The 18,807-nt window shown below is 42.8% G+C and overlaps 1 protein-coding gene across 1 annotated transcript; it reads right to left on the bottom strand.

The window, feature by feature from the left end:
* Window positions 1-1,267: 1,267 nt before the first annotated feature.
* On the bottom strand, window positions 1,268-18,539 carry LOC140455200 (zinc-binding protein A33-like). The gene is made up of 6 exons (XM_072549915.1): window positions 18,302-18,539; window positions 15,149-15,244; window positions 14,383-14,616; window positions 9,113-9,135; window positions 8,904-9,019; window positions 1,268-3,571 (listed from the first exon to the last, which is right to left on the bottom strand). Exons 1-6 carry the CDS (start codon window positions 18,482-18,484, stop codon window positions 2,952-2,954), a joined length of 1,272 nt encoding a protein of 423 aa, XP_072406016.1. The 5' UTR covers window positions 18,485-18,539; the 3' UTR covers window positions 1,268-2,951.
* Window positions 18,540-18,807: the final 268 nt, after the last annotated feature.

The following is an 18,807-nucleotide window of genomic DNA, read 5'->3' as shown; positions in this document are numbered from 1 at the left end:
TTCAACAGCACCTTCCAAACCCACAACCACTTTGATCTAGAAGGACAAAGGCAGCAGGTACTTGGGAAAACCACCACCTGCAAGCTCCCCTCCAAGCCACTCACCATCCTGATTTGGAAATATACCACCGTTCCTTCACAGTCATTGGGACAAAATTCTGGAATTCCCTCCCTGCTGACATTGTGAGTCAATCCACAGCAAGTGGACTGCAGCAATTCAAGAAGGCAGCTCACCATCACTTTTGTATGGGCAAATAGGGATGGGCTATCAATGCTGGCCAGCCAGCAACACCCAAGTCACAGAAACGAATATTAAAAAGACACTGCATCAACACTGATATTGTTGACGTAACAATCAGTTCTCATCATTCAGTGTTGCTAAAACCAGTGCAATAGTTGGAACAACGTTTATATTGTCAATGGCACTTTGACATTCTTTTGTCTATTCAAATTTCTTGCTTTGTTTTAACCATCATGTCAAAGGAGCCACGACAGTGCTTAAACTTCTGATAAAACCCTCTAATGCCAATATATTGCAGAATTTCACATTTGGTCTTGTGTTTAAGTTGGGGAATTGTCAGAACAACAGGGAACATGTCAACATGGAAAGGAAGAACTCAAACATTGCAGATGCTGGAAAACTGAGATAAAAGCAGAAAATGTTAGAAACTCTCAATAAGTCAGTAAATAGCATTGAGACAAAGTTACAACAGGTACAGATTGCCTCAACAATACATGTTCACCACAAGACCCACTCCCTTCCTGTCTCGAGCAATAACTGTGACATCCATCAATTGAATCACATTCATAACCTCTTTAGTTAGTCCCAGATAAGCCAGTATGCTCCAAAAGTCTTTCTTTCTCTATAGAAAAAAAACAGGCCCTTTCTAGGACCTCTACCTTTCATGATATTTACTAATGACTTAGATAAATGAATAGAGAACCATGTAGCTCAGTTTGCAGATGGTACTAAATTGGGAGTGACAGTGAGAAGCTTCAAAGTAATTTGGAAGGATAAACTCTGAAAGTTAAATTGGAGCATAAAATGGCTGAGTATGAAGTCAATTATGAGAAAGGAACAAACCAAAAGAGTGTAGAACTTGGAACTCCACAGGAAGAAAGAGATTTGAGAATCCACGAGCATGCAATATTTGTAAAAACAAAAGCTGTTGAAAATATTCAGCAGTTTCGGCAGTGTCTGGGTGTTAATATATATCTTTAGTGACGATTTGCCATCTTTTGCACACAAATAATTGACTCAGTCCTGATGGCTGTCCATTTTCTGTTATTTATTCAGTGCACACAATACACAAAACTTTATTAGTGACACAACTGAAACATGACATTTTACTATAAATTCTGTGTCTTTAGATCCTGCTCCACAGCTACCTGATGAAGGATCAGCACTCCGAAAGCTAGTACTTCCAAATAAACCTGTTGGACAATAACCTGCCATTGTGTGATTTTTAAATTTGTCCACCCCAGTCCAAACCTGCACCTCTACATCTTACCTAGCAGACCAGTCTGATCACTCCTATTGTCTCTGTCCCAGGAAACCAAGACTTCTTTTATCAAGGACTCAATGAAGCTCCCCTACTGAGTTCCGGGTATCTATTTTATAGATTCTCTTATGATTGTTATGTGCCTCAACTGGTAGTGTTCAAGTTGAATCAGAGAATCCCTACAGTGTGGAAACAGGTCCTTCAGCCCAATAAGTCCACATCAACCCTCCGAGGAATATCCCATGCAAACCCATTCCCCATTACTCTACATTTACCCCTGACTAATGCACCTAATCTACACATCCCTAAACACTATGGGTAATTTAGCATGGGCAATTCACCTAATCTGCACATCTTTGGACTCTGGGAGGAAACTGGAGCACCTGAAGGAAACCCACGCAGATATGTGGGGGGAGAATGTGCAAACTCCACACAGACAGTCACTCAAGGCTGGAATCAAACCCGGGTCCCTGGAGCTGTGAGGCAACAGTGCTAACCACTGAGCCACCGTGCCATCCTGTGATAACCGTTGCTGCCCACGTTAAGATTCCAAGAGAAAATGTTGAAACAGACGTTTCTTACCCTGCAGGGTGTAACACTCAGGTCCTCCAGCCCACCCCATTGCCACCTCCTGCACCAGCCCCCCTACCCCCCAACAGCTTGTCAGTGAATCATGGGTCTTGTTAGACTGGTTTGTCTGACCCCAACACTCTTTCTTCATGCCCACGCAGTCTTCAGTTTGACTAACTAACATTCTCATTTCCACTTGAAGATTTTTTTTTGAAGAGCTGACAAATGTGCTGGACAGATGTCAGTCGATGGACGTTGTTTGAGCGAACCTCCAGAGGGCTTTTGATAAAATCCCACACGACAGGTTGTTAGCTAAGGTGGAAAAGGATGAAACTGAAGGCAAATTACTGACATGGAAAGGATAATGGTTGAGTGGCAAAGAGTTGGAATAATGAGTAAGTGCCCAAATTGGCAGCACATGACTAGTGGTGTCTTCCAGGGATCTATGGTGGGGCTTCAATTATTTACAATACTCAGCAATGACATTGATAATGAAATTAAAAGTCAAATATCCAAATTTGCTGACACAATTGAGCAGGATTGTACCAATGGCCTGCTCCTATTCTTATGATCCCCTGTGTTAATTAACACCAAGGGCATCCCCTTGTCGCAGAATCCAAGAACTGACTAGTTGTTCTAAGATAAAATATTTTGGAAATTAAAGTATCATGTGAGGATAATTCAAAATTGAGATTATCCATTCGTGGAATCCTGTTGTGGAGGAGACCATATGGCCCATCAAATCTCTTTGAAAGATCGATCCAAATAGTCCCACTTCCCTTCTCTATCCCCTCAGCCCTGGAAATGGTTCACTTTCAAGCATTTATCCAATCCCTTTTTGAAAATTTCAAAAGGTTTTCTCAGACTTTCTGGGTATTTATCAATGATGTTTTGGTATTTTTGGGGCTTCTTTGTAACTGTTTTGTTTGAAAATAGGGACAAAACCCTCATCTTCCTGGATTGTTACTCTCCGTGGACAGATTGTCAAGGGGTCTGTGTTTTTACTTCCATCCATGAGTGAAGAGCTGAAGAAGGGATAAAGTTTCTCAGTGAATGTCCCAGTGAAAGTATAAATGTGGGTCTTGTTCTCTGAGTTATAAAAGGACACCTTCCCTCCCTCATAATCTAGACAGACACGGATTTTTTTCATGTTAACACCAGGCTCTGAGCGTTTTGACGATGTGTCACCAGTCCTGTTTTTATTCCCATCTCTCAGCTTCACAGACCAGTATCCATTTCCTGGAATTAAGCTGAAGGCCTCCTTCCTGTTGATGGACTCATTGACTACTCCCACCGCCCACTCTGTCTGGTTCCCCACCTCCACCTCCCAGGAATGTTTCCCTGATGTAAATCCTTCCAATGCCAGGACCTGGACACTCCGAACAAATCTCTCTGGATTTCGAGGAAGCTGCTGTTGTTTCCCATGACAACTGACGGTGCTCAGGTCCTCAGACAGGAGAAGATCAGGATGAGCTGTGTTAGAGTCCAAGGTGATTGGAGCTGGGAACAGAGAACATGGATAGAATGTTAGTCACACTCACTGTAACTCTCACAGCAATTGGGAAAATTAGCAATGAATCAGGATTAGAAATTCATTCCTGGAGAAGCATTTGAGAAAGAACAGGAGGAAATGGGACGCTCCATCTGGGAAAAGGTTTTACCTCATGGGCACACTCTGCATTGAGGTTGGAGAAGTGGGGGAGAAGGATCCCCTGATTAACTTATGTGCTTCCGTACCAGGATTCCCTGATTCTGGAGACATAGTGTGTGTACGAAGGAATGGGTAATGACAGTGTGCATGTATGAGAGACTGTGTGTGTAAACTAGAGACAGAGTATGCTGGTAAGTATGCAGCATGTATGAAAGAGACAGTGTTTTAGAGAGACAGCATGCACACTATGTGTGTGTGCGTGTGTGTATGTGTGCGCACGCAAGTGAGAACGAAATATAGAGAAGATTGTGGATTTGATTTATTAACTAGCTCAGATTCCATGAAACCAATAGACAATAGACAATAGACAATAGATGCAGGAGTAGGCCATTCTGCCCTTCGAGCCTGCACCGCCATTCAATATGATCATGGCTGATCATTCCTAATCAGTATCCTGTTCCAGCCTTATCTCCATACCCCTTGACTCCACTATCTTTAAGAGCTCTATCCAATTCTTTCTTAAAAGAATCCAGAGACTGGGCCTCCACTGCCCTCTGGGGCAGAGCATTCCACACAGCCACCACTCTCTGGGTGAAGTAGTTTCTCCTCATCTCTGTCCTAAATGGTCTACCCCGTATTTTTAAGTTGTGTCCTCTGGTTCGGCACTCCGCCATCAACGGAAATATGTTCCCTCCTGCCAGAGTGTCCAGTCCTTTCATAAGCCTATACGTTTCAATCAGATCCCCTCTCAGTCTTCTAAACTCAAGGGTATACAAGCCCAGTCGCTTCAGTCTTTCCGTGTAAGGCAATCCTGCCATTCCAGGAATTGACCTCGTGAACCTACGCTGCACTCCCTCAATAGCCAGAATGTCTTTCCTCAAATTTGGAGACCAGAACTGTACACAGTACTCCAGGTGTGGTCTCACCAGGGCCCTGTACAGCTGCAGAAGCACCTCTTTGCTTCTATACTCAATCCCTCTTGTTATGAAGGCCAGCATGCTATTAGCCTTCTTCACGACCTGCTGTACCTGCATGCTTGCCTTCATTGACTGGTGGACAAGAACACCCAGATCTCTCTGAACAGCCCCTTTACCTAATTTGATACCATTGAGGTAGTAATCTGCCTTCCTGTTCTTGCCACCAAAGTGGATAACCAGACATTTATCCACATTAAACTGCATCTGCCATGCATCTGCCCACTCACCTAACTTGTCCAGGTCACCCTGTAATCCCCTAACATCCTCATCACATTTCACCCTACCACCTAGCTTTGTGTCATCAGCAAATTTGCTAATGTTATTGCTGATACCATCTTCTATATCATTTACATATATTGTAAAAAGCTGCGGTCCCAGCACGGATCCCTGCGGTACCCCACTGGTCACTGCCTGCCATTTCGAAATGGAGCCGTTAATCACTACCCTTTGTTTCCTATTAGCTAACCAATTCTCTATCCAATCTAGTACTTTGCCCCCAATCCCGTGCGCCCTAATTTTACTCACTAACCTCTTGTGTGGGACTTTATCAAAAGCTTTCTGAAAGTCCAGGTACACTACATCCACTGGATCTCCCTCGTCCATCTTCCGAGTTACATCCTCAAAAAATTCAAGAAGATTAGTCAAGCATGATTTCCCCTTCATAAATCCATGCTGACTCTGTCCTATCCTGTTACTATTATCCAGATGTGCCGTAATTTCATCCTTTATAATAGACTCCAGCATCTTTCCCACCACTGAGGTCAGACTAACTGGTCTATAATTTCCTGCTTTCTCCCGCCCACCCTTCTTAAAAAGTGGCACAAGATTAGCCGCCCTCCAATCCTCAGGAACCAACCCCGATTCTATTGAACTCTGGAAAATAATCACCAGAGCATCCACGATTTCCCGAGCCACCTCCTTCAGTCCCCTGGGATGCAGGCCATCAGGTCCCGGAGACTTATCAACCTTCAGACCTAACAGTCTCTCCAACACCAAATCCTGGCAAATAGAAATTCCCTTAAGTTCAGGTCCTTCAGCCACTGTTACCTCAGGGAGATTGCTTGTGTCTTCCCCAGTGAACACAGATCTGAAGTACCCATTTAATTCCTCTGCCATTTCTTCGTTCCCAGTAATATATTCCCCTGCTTCTGTCTTCAAGGGCCCAATTTTTGTCCTAACCATTTTTTTGCCTTGGACATACCTAAAAAAGCTTTTACTATCCTCCTTTATATTCTTGGCCAGTTTACCAGAGTGGAAGCAAGTCACCAAGAACATAACAAGATCCTTGATCTCAGTGGGAATGGGAGCTAAACAGAGGAAGGATGGGCAGGCAGAGCCAACAGAGTGTGTGAGAGAATCAGCACAAACTGAGCATAGGTGACACATAGAAAAATGAGGCGGGCGCGCGCGCGTGTGTGTGTGTGTGTGTGTGTGTGTGTGTGTGTATATATGTGAGTCTGGGCGTGTGTGTTTTTGTGTGAGTGCATGAGTGTCTGTGTGTGTCTGAGTGTGTATGTCTGGGTGTGAATGTGAATCTGGGTGTGTGTGTTTGTGTGTGTGTCTGTGTCTGTGTATGTCAGTGTGTTTGTGTATGCCTGGGTGGTTGTGTGGCAGCATCTGTGTCTGTGTGAGTCGGTGTGTGTATGTCTAGGTGTCTGTGTGCCTGTGTGTGTGTGTGTGTGTGTGTGTGTGTGTGTGTGTGTGTGTTTCTGTATTTGTGTATGTCCGTGTTTCTGTGTCTGTGTGCATGTGTATCTGTGTCTGGTTATGTGTCTGTGTGTGGTGTGTGTCTGGGTGTGTTTGTGTGTGTGTGTCTCTGTTGCTTAGTAACACTCTTTTCCTAATATACTTGGCTGAGTGATTTCAAAAGACATTTTTACTGGCATTAGAATACATTTTACATCTGAGCATGAAATGTAATCAGGATGATATTTCCATACTTACACAGCTTTTAGGATTGGTTCTCATCACTTAGGCTCCTTTGCCCAAAATATTTTTGGCAATACATTGCAGGAGCATAGATCTCCAGCTCAGTAAGTTCAAAATCTGCACTAAAAGTAGGGGAAATACTCAGCAAGTGTGACTTCCTGAATGTTCCTCGTCATTTCTGGGGGGTTTGTATATCACAGTGTATTGTGATCGAGAACAACATGGGATGAGGAAAGTGCTCTGACTATTATAGAAACACTATTCATATTTCATTGACCAAATACATAATCATTACATTGAGTGAAATTCATCATTGATGAACAGATATTTGTGCAGATTTCAACATCACGTCAGTTTGATTTTGGTTATGGCCGAATATTAATATCTTAAGCCAATGATCTTCGCTCCATCATCATGTCAGAAGTGGGGATGTTCACCGATGAGTGCACAATGTTCAGCACCATTCCCAACTCTTCAGATACTGAAACAATCTACAGTCAAATGCAATTACCAGGCTTGGGCTGAAAAGTGGCAACTAGCATTTATGCTGTACAAATGCCATGCAACAACCATCTCAATAACAAGCAATCAAACCACTGTCCCTTTACATTCCATGGCATTACCATCACTGAATCCCTCACCTATCAACATTCTTAGGGGTCACCTGGACCAGCCATATCAATACAGTGGCCACAGGGGAGGGCAAAGGTTAGGAATCCTGTAGCAGATTAAATCCCTGAATGCTCAATGACATTATCATCATTGAATCCCCTGCAATAAAGATCCATTGACCAAAAACAAAATTGGGTCAGCCTCAAGAGCAGGTTAGGAATTCTGTAGTAAGTCACTTTTTTCCTGACTTCTTAAAGTCTGTCCACCATTTAAATGGCACAAGGCAGGAGTGCAATGGAATACTTCCCACTTGCCTGAATGAGTGCAGCTCCAACAATACTCAAGCAGCTTGATGCAGCCAGGACAATATTGATTGGCACTATTTTCTTGGTTGATTGGCAACTAGGAATGGGCATTAAATATTGGCCGCGCCAACAATGCCCACATCCCACAAGTAAGTTCAAAAATGCATTGTAGTGCCTTCCAGTCACTGTCTGAATAATTACAGCCAAACTGTAAATGAAGTGCACATATATGGATTTCAAGTTCAGAAAGTGTGGAAATCAACCTACCTCTTCAGATAACAGGAGACAACATTAATCCAGACATCGTTAGCAGGAAGGTAAGGGGGAAAAGATTAGCATGTCAGAGGATTGTTTCAGTTTCAACAGAAATTTCAAAATCAAAAACAATTTGATTTCATTGAATGTATTTCTCTTTGATGAAGCATGGATTTGGCCAAATTTAAAGGTTCTGTGACATACATATCATATAAATGCATGTGGTCTAACATTACTGTGACATTCAGTCACTTCTGGATTGATATCTTTAACACAGGAAAGCGGGATATTAATGCACCTGAATACAGTTGATCATCATAAGTTATTTATCGCTTGTTTAACTTAGTTCAGCACCCACAGCAGAAGATGGGTCAATCCAGCAACAATAAACTTAACCTACTTATCATTTAATAGGTTTATTTTCCAACAATTAACTCATTGCTTTAGAAAATAACTGTCCTTTGTTACTTCCAATGTCCCTGGTCTCTAATATTACTAAAGATTTGATTCCCAAATGTAGTTAGTCACTGTTTGATTGTGAACTTTCAGAAAACCAGCTTCCTGTAAAAGCAGCAGGAAGGTTCAGTTTGCAAATATACCTCCATCCTGCCCCTTATATTTTGGGCCCATCCACTCTCACCTAAAGCTGAATCCCAATTCAGGTGGGAAATAAAATCGGCTCTGATTCCCGATACCAAGACTTTAGGATTTGGGTTGGGGTTGGGGTTGGGTTTGGGTTTGGGTTTGGGTTTGGGGTTGGGGTTGGGGTTGGGGTTGGGGTTGGAGTGAGGGTTGGGGTGGGGGTGGGTGGGTGGGGGGGGGTGGAGATGTCAGGGACACATCCTTGGGATAGGTGGAAGTTCAGCAGATCCCACGTCTATTCCAAAAATAACTGTATTGGAAATTCTGGTCCTGGCTCATTATTCAGGAAAAGAAATGGCAAAAGGAAGTATCCATCAATTCTGGATTTTCTCAGAGAACTGACTGAAATGAAATTGCATTCATTACAAAGAGAATTAAATATTTATTATAAAAAGACAGCTCCCTTCTACTCATAAATATGAGAGTTGTTGAAGAGCTTGTGTCAGGAAGCTCACACCCACCTGTATTAATCACTGTCAGCATCTTTTTCCACACTCTGTACTGCAGGGAGCCAATGTACTTTCCCACATTTATTAAAGGGTAAACCTTCTGTGGCTCTGGGAGAGTTAGCTTCACTCTGAAACAGGAGATAAAGGTCAGTGTTGGATCATTCCGAGGTGAGGAAGGAATCATGAGAAAAATAACTTAAAACAAAGGTGTAAAATTATACCTTTCCTTTGATTCCAGAATTTTCTGTGGAACAAGAATAGCAATTAATAATCATGGTACAAAGACATTTTATTATACAGGTATAACAGAATGGGTTCCATAAAAGAGTACATTTTAATTAATTTGCTTGGTTTCCATATACACACTTTGTTTCCTTTTGGGGATGATGGGAAGAATTTGCAAACGGATCAATAACTTAGTGAACTGCATCATGAATCCTCCTTCGACAGTGCTGCTTTGGGATTGACTCCAGAATCTGCAGCTTAAAGTCAGAGGGGGCAATCTTACAGTGGCATGAACGATGTGGGCATGGACCGATAATTCAATAATGCGATAATTCCAGGGAGGCCCATACCGATGTTGGCAGCAATGATACAGCATGTTATTGCTTTGCCCAGGCAGCAGTGAGGAGGTAATTGACAGCGGGGGGTGGAGGGAGGGGGGGGGGGGGGGGGGAGGTGGGGGGGTAGGGGGCGCGGTTAATGCTTGTTAACCACTTTTGCTCATGGCACAACTGTTCTCATTAATATTCAGCCCCCCTTCCTACCAAACACACCAAACAAGATCAAGGTCAGGAACACACAGCAAGGAAACCCGGGCAAACACTTGGCAGATTCATCTCACCGTCGAGATTGTGGAACTGGAAAGGCACAGCAGGTCAAGGAGCATCCGAGGAGCAGGAGAATCGATGTTTCGGGCCCTTCATCAGGAATGAAGGGCAAATGCCCAAAATGTCGGCTCCTCTGCTCCTCGAATGGTGGCTTTTCCAACACCACAGTCTCGACTGTCATCTCCAGTATCTGCAGTCCTCACTTGCTCCTAGGTTCAGCTCACCGTTTACTCTGAATGACCTCCATGTTGGATAAGAGACACTAACATCTCATGGCAAGCTTCATAGGCATCGGCCACACGTCCCCCACATCCACAGACATTGGCATACGACATATGCCTGATTCGATGAACCCTCGTGGCACATCTCCAATCCACTTCCAGGACGGTTCAGCACTTCAATGCTGCACCCCAGGGTGTACTGGTAACTCTCACTGTAATGCTGCAACAAGTACACTGTGTGTTCAGGAATATACATCCAGCTCATGAACTGCACCTGGCTGCATTTCCAGGCTTTTTGCTCATTGTCACAATTCTCAGTCACTCTGCACTTACCTGGATCCTCACAACATCCCTCCTTTGTATTGCCTCACCTTGTCCCTTGGTGCATCAGCCCCCTCAGCCAGAGATCTCACATTCCTATTACTGCTGTTTTGCAGTGCCATGTATCACAGACACAAATCCCAGAAGCTTTTCATAGTTTCCAGCAGGTCTCAGCCAGATCAAGGGACAATCGCGTTTAGTCAGGTGATCCCATCGCGGAATGTCAAGTCTCCAATACCAGACTGGGCCCTACCCAGGGATGGTCACAGTCAGAATCCTCTCCTCATAATGGGTGAGGAGCTGGACGATGAGCAGCCCACTTACCGTCTTTACTCTTTGTCCCCCACTATGGGCTGTTTTACCTCCTCGAAGAAGACAGCGGCAGGTATGACAGGAGATGAAGGCGGATAATACAGGTATGTTGCTGCAGGGAGGGAGGTGTTCCAAGCGAGTGAGTACGCAGCACAGACGACGTGCAGACTTAGTTGCACTGGGGATTGGGTTGGAAGAGGGTGGACAATTCAGAAGGCACACGACACCGGGTTGTAGTGCAACAGGTTTATTTGGGCTACGACCTGATGTCATGTAACTTGTGACTTTGTGCATTGCAGTCCAGCACTGGCACGTCCACATCTTGGATAAGGGTGAGTATGGAAGATGTTGCAGGCAATACTGAGACGGGTGGGGCATGAGCCTTGGTGGGAAGTAGGTGCAGTAGCAGCGACAGAGTGAGTGCGAGGTATCAGAATTACACGGGCAGAGTGGTGGCAGAGTGACGAAGGCTACTGAGCATTTTCCTACAATGATGGCGATCCTCCAGACAGCTGAGACTGCACTGACCCACGTGGTAACCTCGGAGCAGGCTGGCCATGGTCTGGTATGGCAGCCTTCCCTGCTGGTCTGGGCGGCAGGAGATATCCCATGTGTGAAACAGGCCGTGTAGCAGGAACTCCAGGTCCCTGTTCACCGAGTAGGCCCTGGTCTTCCATGGCCGGGACCATTCCAGCTCAGTGTTCAGGGCAGCTCCAAATGGGCGGAGCTTGATCTGGGTGCACAACAGCCTTTTAAAGATGGCATGGGCACAAGTGATGCCGATGCATTCCAGATTGGCCAGTGGTTTCAGGAATGGTGTTTGGTGAAGTTGGCTCGAAATCAGACATGAGAGACACCACAGGGGATAGGGGAAGTAATCAATGAGAAGAGTTTGGGAAAATTTGGTGAGAAATCGGCTCGACTTCAGGGGGAGAAACCTTCCAATAAGACTGGCATCTCTTGAACTTGGCCAAAAGTTGTCTCTTCAATCCAAGGACAGAACTGACTGTGTCACAAAACTGCCACTTCAAAGGCAGGATGGTTCTAAAACTGCAAAAGTCCTACTGAAAGATAAATAGGACAAGGCCCCGAGGGCAAGAGACAACTGAGAGCTGACCAAAACTATCAAAGAATTAATTTAAAAAGTGCAACTTTTTCAAAAAATCTGTCGACTCAGAGGCTGCATGTCTGTATGAAGAGAGGACAAAGATCATCATTATGAGGGAGTCACCAAGAAATCCAATTGGGAATTCCCAAAGTGGTTTGTGGCCCAGAGAATGGCAGGAATCGGGAATTCCCTGGCCCAGCAAGTTGTTGAGGTGAATCGATTTTCAAAGTAAACAAAATGAGCGTAAGTGTAAAGGGAATAGAGCTGGAGGAAATAGGAAAATGAGAAAAAAGAGAGCTGTTTAATTGCAGCATAAATACCAGAGGAGGCCTGTGCTGCAGATTACCTGTTTGTGTGCTGTCTGTCCTAAGTAGTTCTGGGTAAACTGCAAGAACAAGTCTGGCCCCATCCTCACTGCATTGTGACAATAATACAAATTCCTCAATCCTACTGCATGACAGAAGTCACAGAGCTGCATTCCAACCAGATTGCTAATAGCAACAGAATAATTATAGCAAACAAGTAGGCCATTCAGCCCATCTCAGCCATTCAGGTGTCTCTGCTTTTTTCATCTTTATTCACTCGTGGGATGTGGGTGTCGCTGGCTGGGCGAACATTTATTGCCCATCCTTTGTTTCCCCTTGAGAAAGTAGCGGTGACCTGTATCCTTGAATCATTACAAAGTTAAAAAATCACACAACACCAGGTTGTAGTCCAGCAGACTTATTTGGAAGCACTGGCTATCAGAGCTCCAAAGGCTGGTGCTTCCAAATAAACCTGTTGAACTATAACCTGGTGTTCAGTGATTTTTAACTTTGTCCACCCCAGTCCAACACCAGCTGCTCCACATCATGAACCATTGCAGTCCATATGGTATAAGTAGACTTACAACATTGTTATGGAGGGATTTTCAGGATTTTGATCCAGCAATATTGAAAGGACTGCTCCATGGGAATCTTCTCTCACCCTTCCTGACCTAACATCAGCAGTACATTGCCCAGTCTTGTGTCTCCCTCATCTGTTAATCTATCTTACCCTCTGAATGTATCTGTAATCTTCATCTTAGTTACTGCACGTGTAGAAAATTTCACATTCTGTTTGCTCACTGACAAAGCAAGATTCTCCTTGAATTGTCATGAGGTTTATTTGTCATTATATTTATCAACCAAAATGTTGGTCTTTTTCACAAGCGGCAACATCTTTTCTCCATCTATCCAATGAAATACGTAAAGATCTTAAAGGCCTCTATCAAATTGTGCCCAGTCTTTTCTTTCTGAGCTGACCCAGTCTATTAAATCTTTCCTGATCAGTATCCCCTCTCCTTTCTGGTATCGTTCTCATCATTCATTTCTGTGCCTTCTGCGTTGCCTGTAAATGCTCTTTATCAATGAAATAGTTGGAATAAGGGAGGACGTAGAGAAAGGGTCAGTCCAACAGCACAGAGAGAAAAGCCAAGGCTGTTGAGTAGAGCAGAGATGAGAGCAAGTAAATATCAACTACATCGTTCAAGATAGAACATAGAGCTTCACAGATGTTATTGGTAACTAAGGAAACAGGAGGGAAAATATATAAAACACCAAAGCATTCTATCCACAGTGGGCGATTCTAAAGGGCCATCCTTCAGCACCTTTGCATCACACATTGCCCAATCAATACGCACTTATTCATCCCTCTGACAATTAACACATTGGTATGGGAACATTCCAGAGATGATTATCTAAGAAGGCTCCAATGGGAAAATCCCAGCCTGAAGATTCTAAATGTAGTCAAGGAACGCAAGTTAATGAGGTGATAAGAAGACAAACTTAAGGAAGTAATCATGATTTGTAGATGCCGGTGTTGGACTGGAGTGTACAAAGTTAAAAATCACACAATCCCAGGTTATAGTCCAACAGGTTTAGTTGGAAGCACACTAGCTTTCGGAGCGACGCTCCTTCTTCAGGTCAGACTATCACCTGATGAAGGAGCGACACTCCGAAAGCGAGTGTACTTCCAATTAAACCTGTTGGACTATAACCTGGTGTTGTGTGATTTTCAACTTAAGGAAGTAAAGTTATGAAGTAGAGAAGTTCTATTAAACCTCTGTGGTCTCTGTGGAGCCTTTGTTAAGTCACATTTAAGCACTACACATATATCCCTTCAGATAAAACCGTGTGAAAATAGGAGCAGGAGTAGACCATTTGGCCCATCCACCTGGCTCCAGGATTGAATTAGATAAATCATGTTTTTTCTCAATTCCATCATCTCGCATTATCCCATAATCCCTTGATATCCTGTGCATGTTGGCTTTGACTTCCCACCTCTAACACAAAAGTTTTGGCCATACTTTCTGAGGAATATTTACCCACCTTATTCCTCCTACCAAAGATCATTAATATTGCCCAGTACTTCAGCGCAATAGTAGCTTCACTGACCAAACTGTGAATGTTGAAATTGTCCCATTGATTCCAGCATCCAAACTGCGTACACAACTATGTAAGCAATGCACTGTAGAAGGCTGCTGGAGATACTCAGTAAGTCATATAATGCAATGTTAACATTTCAGGTCAGTGACTTTCAGTTCTGAACCCTAGCATGGACCTGACTGAATTTGATTTTGTGCAGTAAAATAGGCAACAGTCTCCTTGGTTTTGGTGGCACAGCCTGCACAGTCTCAAGGATAGTGTCAAAGAAAGTACAAAGACAAATAAACAGTTTACCGTTAAGAACTTAATGCTGTCCTGTTCCCTCAGCTCTTGTTCAATATCCTGAACAGTGACTGAAAGGGATGAGATTTCTTTTGTAATCTCCTCAATCCTTTCCTTCATCTCCCGACATTTTTCCTCTTTCTCTAGTTTCAGATCTTTCAACACAATCCTCTCTTCCTCACGGAGAAAGCGGTGAAGTTTTTCAAATTCAGCTTTAATCTGTTTCTCAGTCTTTACACCTTGATCCTTTGAGAACAAAGATGAATTTGAGAAGAAAATTAGCAATTGTGAAAAAGGTAATGCAATTCTTTTTGTAAGAACAGAAGGGAGAAAAATATTCCTTTCGGATGTGAAATCTATTTTTTTTTAATTCATTCTCAGAATGAGGCCATCGCTGGTTACATCAGCACATATAACCCATACGAGAGGATAGTTAAGAGTCAACCACATTGCTGTGGGTCTGGAGTCACATGTCGGCCAGACTAGGTAAGGATGGCAGTTTCCTTCTTTAAAGGGCATTAGTGAACCAACAATTGACAATGGATTCACAGTCATTATTGGACTTTTATTTCCAGGTTATTATTTAACTCAAATTCCACTATCTGCCATGATAGGACTTGAACCCCAGTTCCCCAGAACATTAGCTGCGTTACTGGATTATGCCTGGTTGACAGAGACAAAATGATCATTCCATCAAAAGGGGCCCACATTGCAGATTGAGCTGCATACAACTTTTCAAAGACAAACAAAAAGAGATGCATATCATAAAACAAAGTACCTGAATGTGGCTTAACGTCCTCTTATAGTCATTTCTTACAGCATCACATTCTTTCTTCTTGTCCTGGACCGGCTTCAGTAAGCTTCGAAGTTCCTCCTGATCAAAATAGGTTACACAAACACCCAAAGATCAAACACCATTCAGTAACAATAATTCTTAGCTTTCATTTCAATGGAAGGTTAAGCTGTGATCCAACTGAAATCTTTAAGTTGATCATGGTTTCGAGAGGGTAGGTGGAGAGAAATGCTAGTTTCTGACGTCTGGAGAAGAGGGCCGAACCTTAAAATGAGGGTGAGACTCTTTAGGAAGGAAGCTGTGTTTCACATAGAGAGCAGAGTAAGTCTGGATACCACCCCATGAGAAGATTGTTAAGGTGGTAGGTTGCAGACAATAAGATTTCAAAACTTGAGTTTTCTCTCGGGCAAAGATATGAAGGGATAAAGTCTGATATGTGGAGATGAGATCCAGATCGGTCACTATCTCATCAAATACATAACATGTTTGATGGGCTGAATGGCCTCGTCCTTTCCTTATGTGGAGCGCACCTGATTTCCTTTCCATTTCAAAGGTGTGATTACATAAACAAAATTAAAACAACTTCATATTTGCATTAAAATTGACTTGAAGCACTAGAGAGACCTGCCAAACCTTTTCAGGAAAGGAAGAACAGAATAGGCCATTCAGCCCATCCTTTAAGACAATCATGGCTAATTGAACATTTCAATGCCTTTGACCACACCATTCCATAACCCTGTCCACCACAAGTAATCAGAAATATATCAACTTTAAACATACTCAGAGACTGAGCTTCCACGGCCCCCTGCGGGAGAGAATTCCAAAGGCTCACAACCCTCTGAGCAAAAATAAAAATTCTCCTCATGTTGGATTGAAGTGGCATCCCCCTTATTTTTAGCGGATCCCCAGTTCTGGGCTGTCCCAAGAGGGGAGTCATCTCAGCCTCCTATCTCTTTCAGTAGTTTGTAAGTATCAATGAGATCACTTCTCATTCTTCAAAACTCGAGAGAACATAGGCCCAGTTTTCCCAAACTGTCTTCAAAGGACAGTCCTCCCTTTCCAGAACAAGTCTAATGAATGGTGGAACCTAAATAAAAATAAAATACTGCAGATGCTGGAAATCTGAAATAAGAATAAAAAGTCAGCAGGTCTGGCAGAATCTGTGGAGAGTGGAACAGAATTAAGGTTTCAGTAATACTATACTGGATTCGAAACATTAACTTGTTCTCTCTCCACAAATGCTGCTGGACCTGTTGAGATTCTCCAACAATTTCAGCTTTTGTTTGCTTCTGATCTCTAGCATCTGCAATTCTTTGTTTTACTTGAGTGAATTAACTTGTTTTTTTTCTCTCACTCATCTGAACATGGACCCAGGAATTGGGGGAGATGAGCCAAAAATGTCTGTCTTTAAAATCTGATTTATTTTCATATCCTGAATATTTCTAAAGTTACAGCAATAACCATAAGCTGATGAGATTGTTTTATTAACAAATTCATCAAAGTACTGCTTGTGGAATTGTGATTATTGATTTAATCCCTTAGTTTCTTCCAACAAGTTCACTCCACCCAGCTTTCCCATCTCATTGGCTTCCTTCAGTTCCTGTACCTCGGTGAAAATGTGTTGCAGATTGTATTCATCTCTCGATAAGAGGTGCTGAAGATTCCTTTCTAGGGTCAGAGGATATCTGGTTTTATCACTGATTGAATCCAGTTTGACTCACTCACCCTTGAAGGGTTTCTCACCTTCTCATCCGTTGCAATTTCCCATATCTCTAAGCTCAGGAATGCTGTTTAAGCTTTGGACTAACAGATACATCTTCCTATCTCTCCACCTCTCCACTGTACCTGTTTTTCCCCTTTATCACTATTTCACGATTGCACAATAAGCTGACACCTTCAGGAAGCATTCTCAGCTGTTTCTTTTTCTATTTCTTCTGTTGTCTCTTTCCGCTGTTAATTTTTTACTTCAGTCATTTAACATTACTTCTATCTGTTATCTCTTTTTAAATGTTTCATAGAAACATAGAAAATAGGAACAGGAGTAGGCTATTTATCTAGTAAGACCATCAGACATAGGAACAGAAACTGACCATTCAGCTGTGAGTCTGTTCAGTTATTCAATCAGGGCTGATAATTTCCCATTTTCTCCGACACCTTTAGCTCTATGAACTATATCTAAGTCCTTCTTGAAAGCATTCAAAATTTTGACCAAAATATTCAAAATTTCTGTGGTTCACCACTCTCTGGCAAAAGAAATTTCTCCTTATCTCAGTCCTAAATGGCTTATCCCATATCCTTACACTGTGACCCTGGTTCTGGGTTCCCCTGTCATTGGGAACACCCTTCCTGTGTTTACTCTGTGTCATCCTGTTAGAATTTTAGAATTTATTTGAAAACTCCTTCTAAACTCCAATCAGTACAGTCCTAATCGATTCAATCTCTCCACATATGTCACCCCTCACAATCAGTCTGACTTCCTTCCCTTTCATTTTTACATCTTTGCACTATTCACGCCATTGCACCTTTTACATCCTTGCACTATTCTTTGCTTCATCTGATGGTGTTCAGTTTCAGACGTGGCAACTTTATTAATTAATGGGTAAATTACCTTTTTTTTAATGATTAGAGTTTTGAAGCTTGCACCTCTTTAAAATGGGAAGAGTTTTATTACGTCTTTTTCATTTGGGCCATGGTGCATTCATACGGATTGCAATGGCATCACTTTTCCCTTATTAAACTTCCAAGGTGTTTGCTCATTAACTCAGAAAATGGCCAGAGGATTGAACCTGTTCAGTTTCCTGGTCACTGTTATGGCATTTGATGGCTTGAATATTTTGAACTGATTGAGAGGCTTTGGTAAAAGGTATGTGCTGACAATAACCGCTTCTAATCTGAAACATACTGTAAAAAGAGATTTGGCTTTGCATTTGGAGGGCTAATTGACTGACACCAGTCTAACTCGTCAACATCCCTGGCCTTGTTCCTTGTAGCAAAGATACAAGTGACAGCCCATGGAGTGACAGAATAACTAAAGAAATATAAGTGCATTATCAGGACTGCCTTTAGCACTGAGAGACACTCAATCCAAGTCAATGACAGTTACATTCTGTTTCTCTATTTGATGAGATATCTCCTCACCTTAAATTCTTCAGTCGCTTCTTCCAGAGGCAGCAGCTCACGGCTTTGGTGGCTTTTTGAACTTTGACAAACAACACACATGGGCTGATTGTCAGTTTTACAAAATAGCTTCACCTTCTCCTTGTGGACGCTGCACAGCTCTTTCCGTTGTTCACTTTTTAGCTTCTCCCATATGTTGGCCATCTCAAAGGATTGCTCTGGCTCCACTGAGCGCCAAGTGAAATGGTCCCCACTGGAAAGCAAAACACTCTTTTAAGCTCCTGTCTCTGATTGCCACAGCAACATTGTAAGACACAGCCCAGAAAAGGGAGGGAGTAGTGATTAATATAAATGGATTGTTGAAAAACCAGACTGGTTCATTAATTGCCCTGAGGGATGCTGGCATCCAACTCTGTCCGACCTGAGCATGTTTTCCTATGATTGTATAAAAGAACATTAAAAAACTGATATCAGAAAGGGCCAGAAGACACTGGAGGGACAAAAGTCAGAAAATTCAAACTGAGGCA

The sequence above is a fragment of the Chiloscyllium punctatum genome, chromosome 30, assembly GCF_047496795.1.
Source record: "Chiloscyllium punctatum isolate Juve2018m chromosome 30, sChiPun1.3, whole genome shotgun sequence".
Classification (NCBI taxonomy): domain Eukaryota; kingdom Metazoa; phylum Chordata; class Chondrichthyes; order Orectolobiformes; family Hemiscylliidae; genus Chiloscyllium; species Chiloscyllium punctatum.
This window is presented reverse-complemented; position numbering and strand designations above follow the sequence as displayed.

Excerpts from the sequence above, each read along its gene's own strand:
- LOC140455200 (XM_072549915.1), bottom strand. The coding sequence starts at position 18,484 with ATGGCCAACATATGGGAGAAGCTAAAAAGTGAACAACGGAAAGAGCTG. Across the intron at positions 9,020-9,112 it reads ATTCTGGAATCAAAGGAAAG|AGTGAAGCTAACTCTCCCAG; the intron begins GTATAATTTTAC and ends CTCCTGTTTCAG. Across the intron at positions 3,572-8,903 it reads GCTGACAGTGATTAATACAG|CTCCAATCACCTTGGACTCT; the intron begins GTGGGTGTGAGC and ends CTCTGTTCCCAG.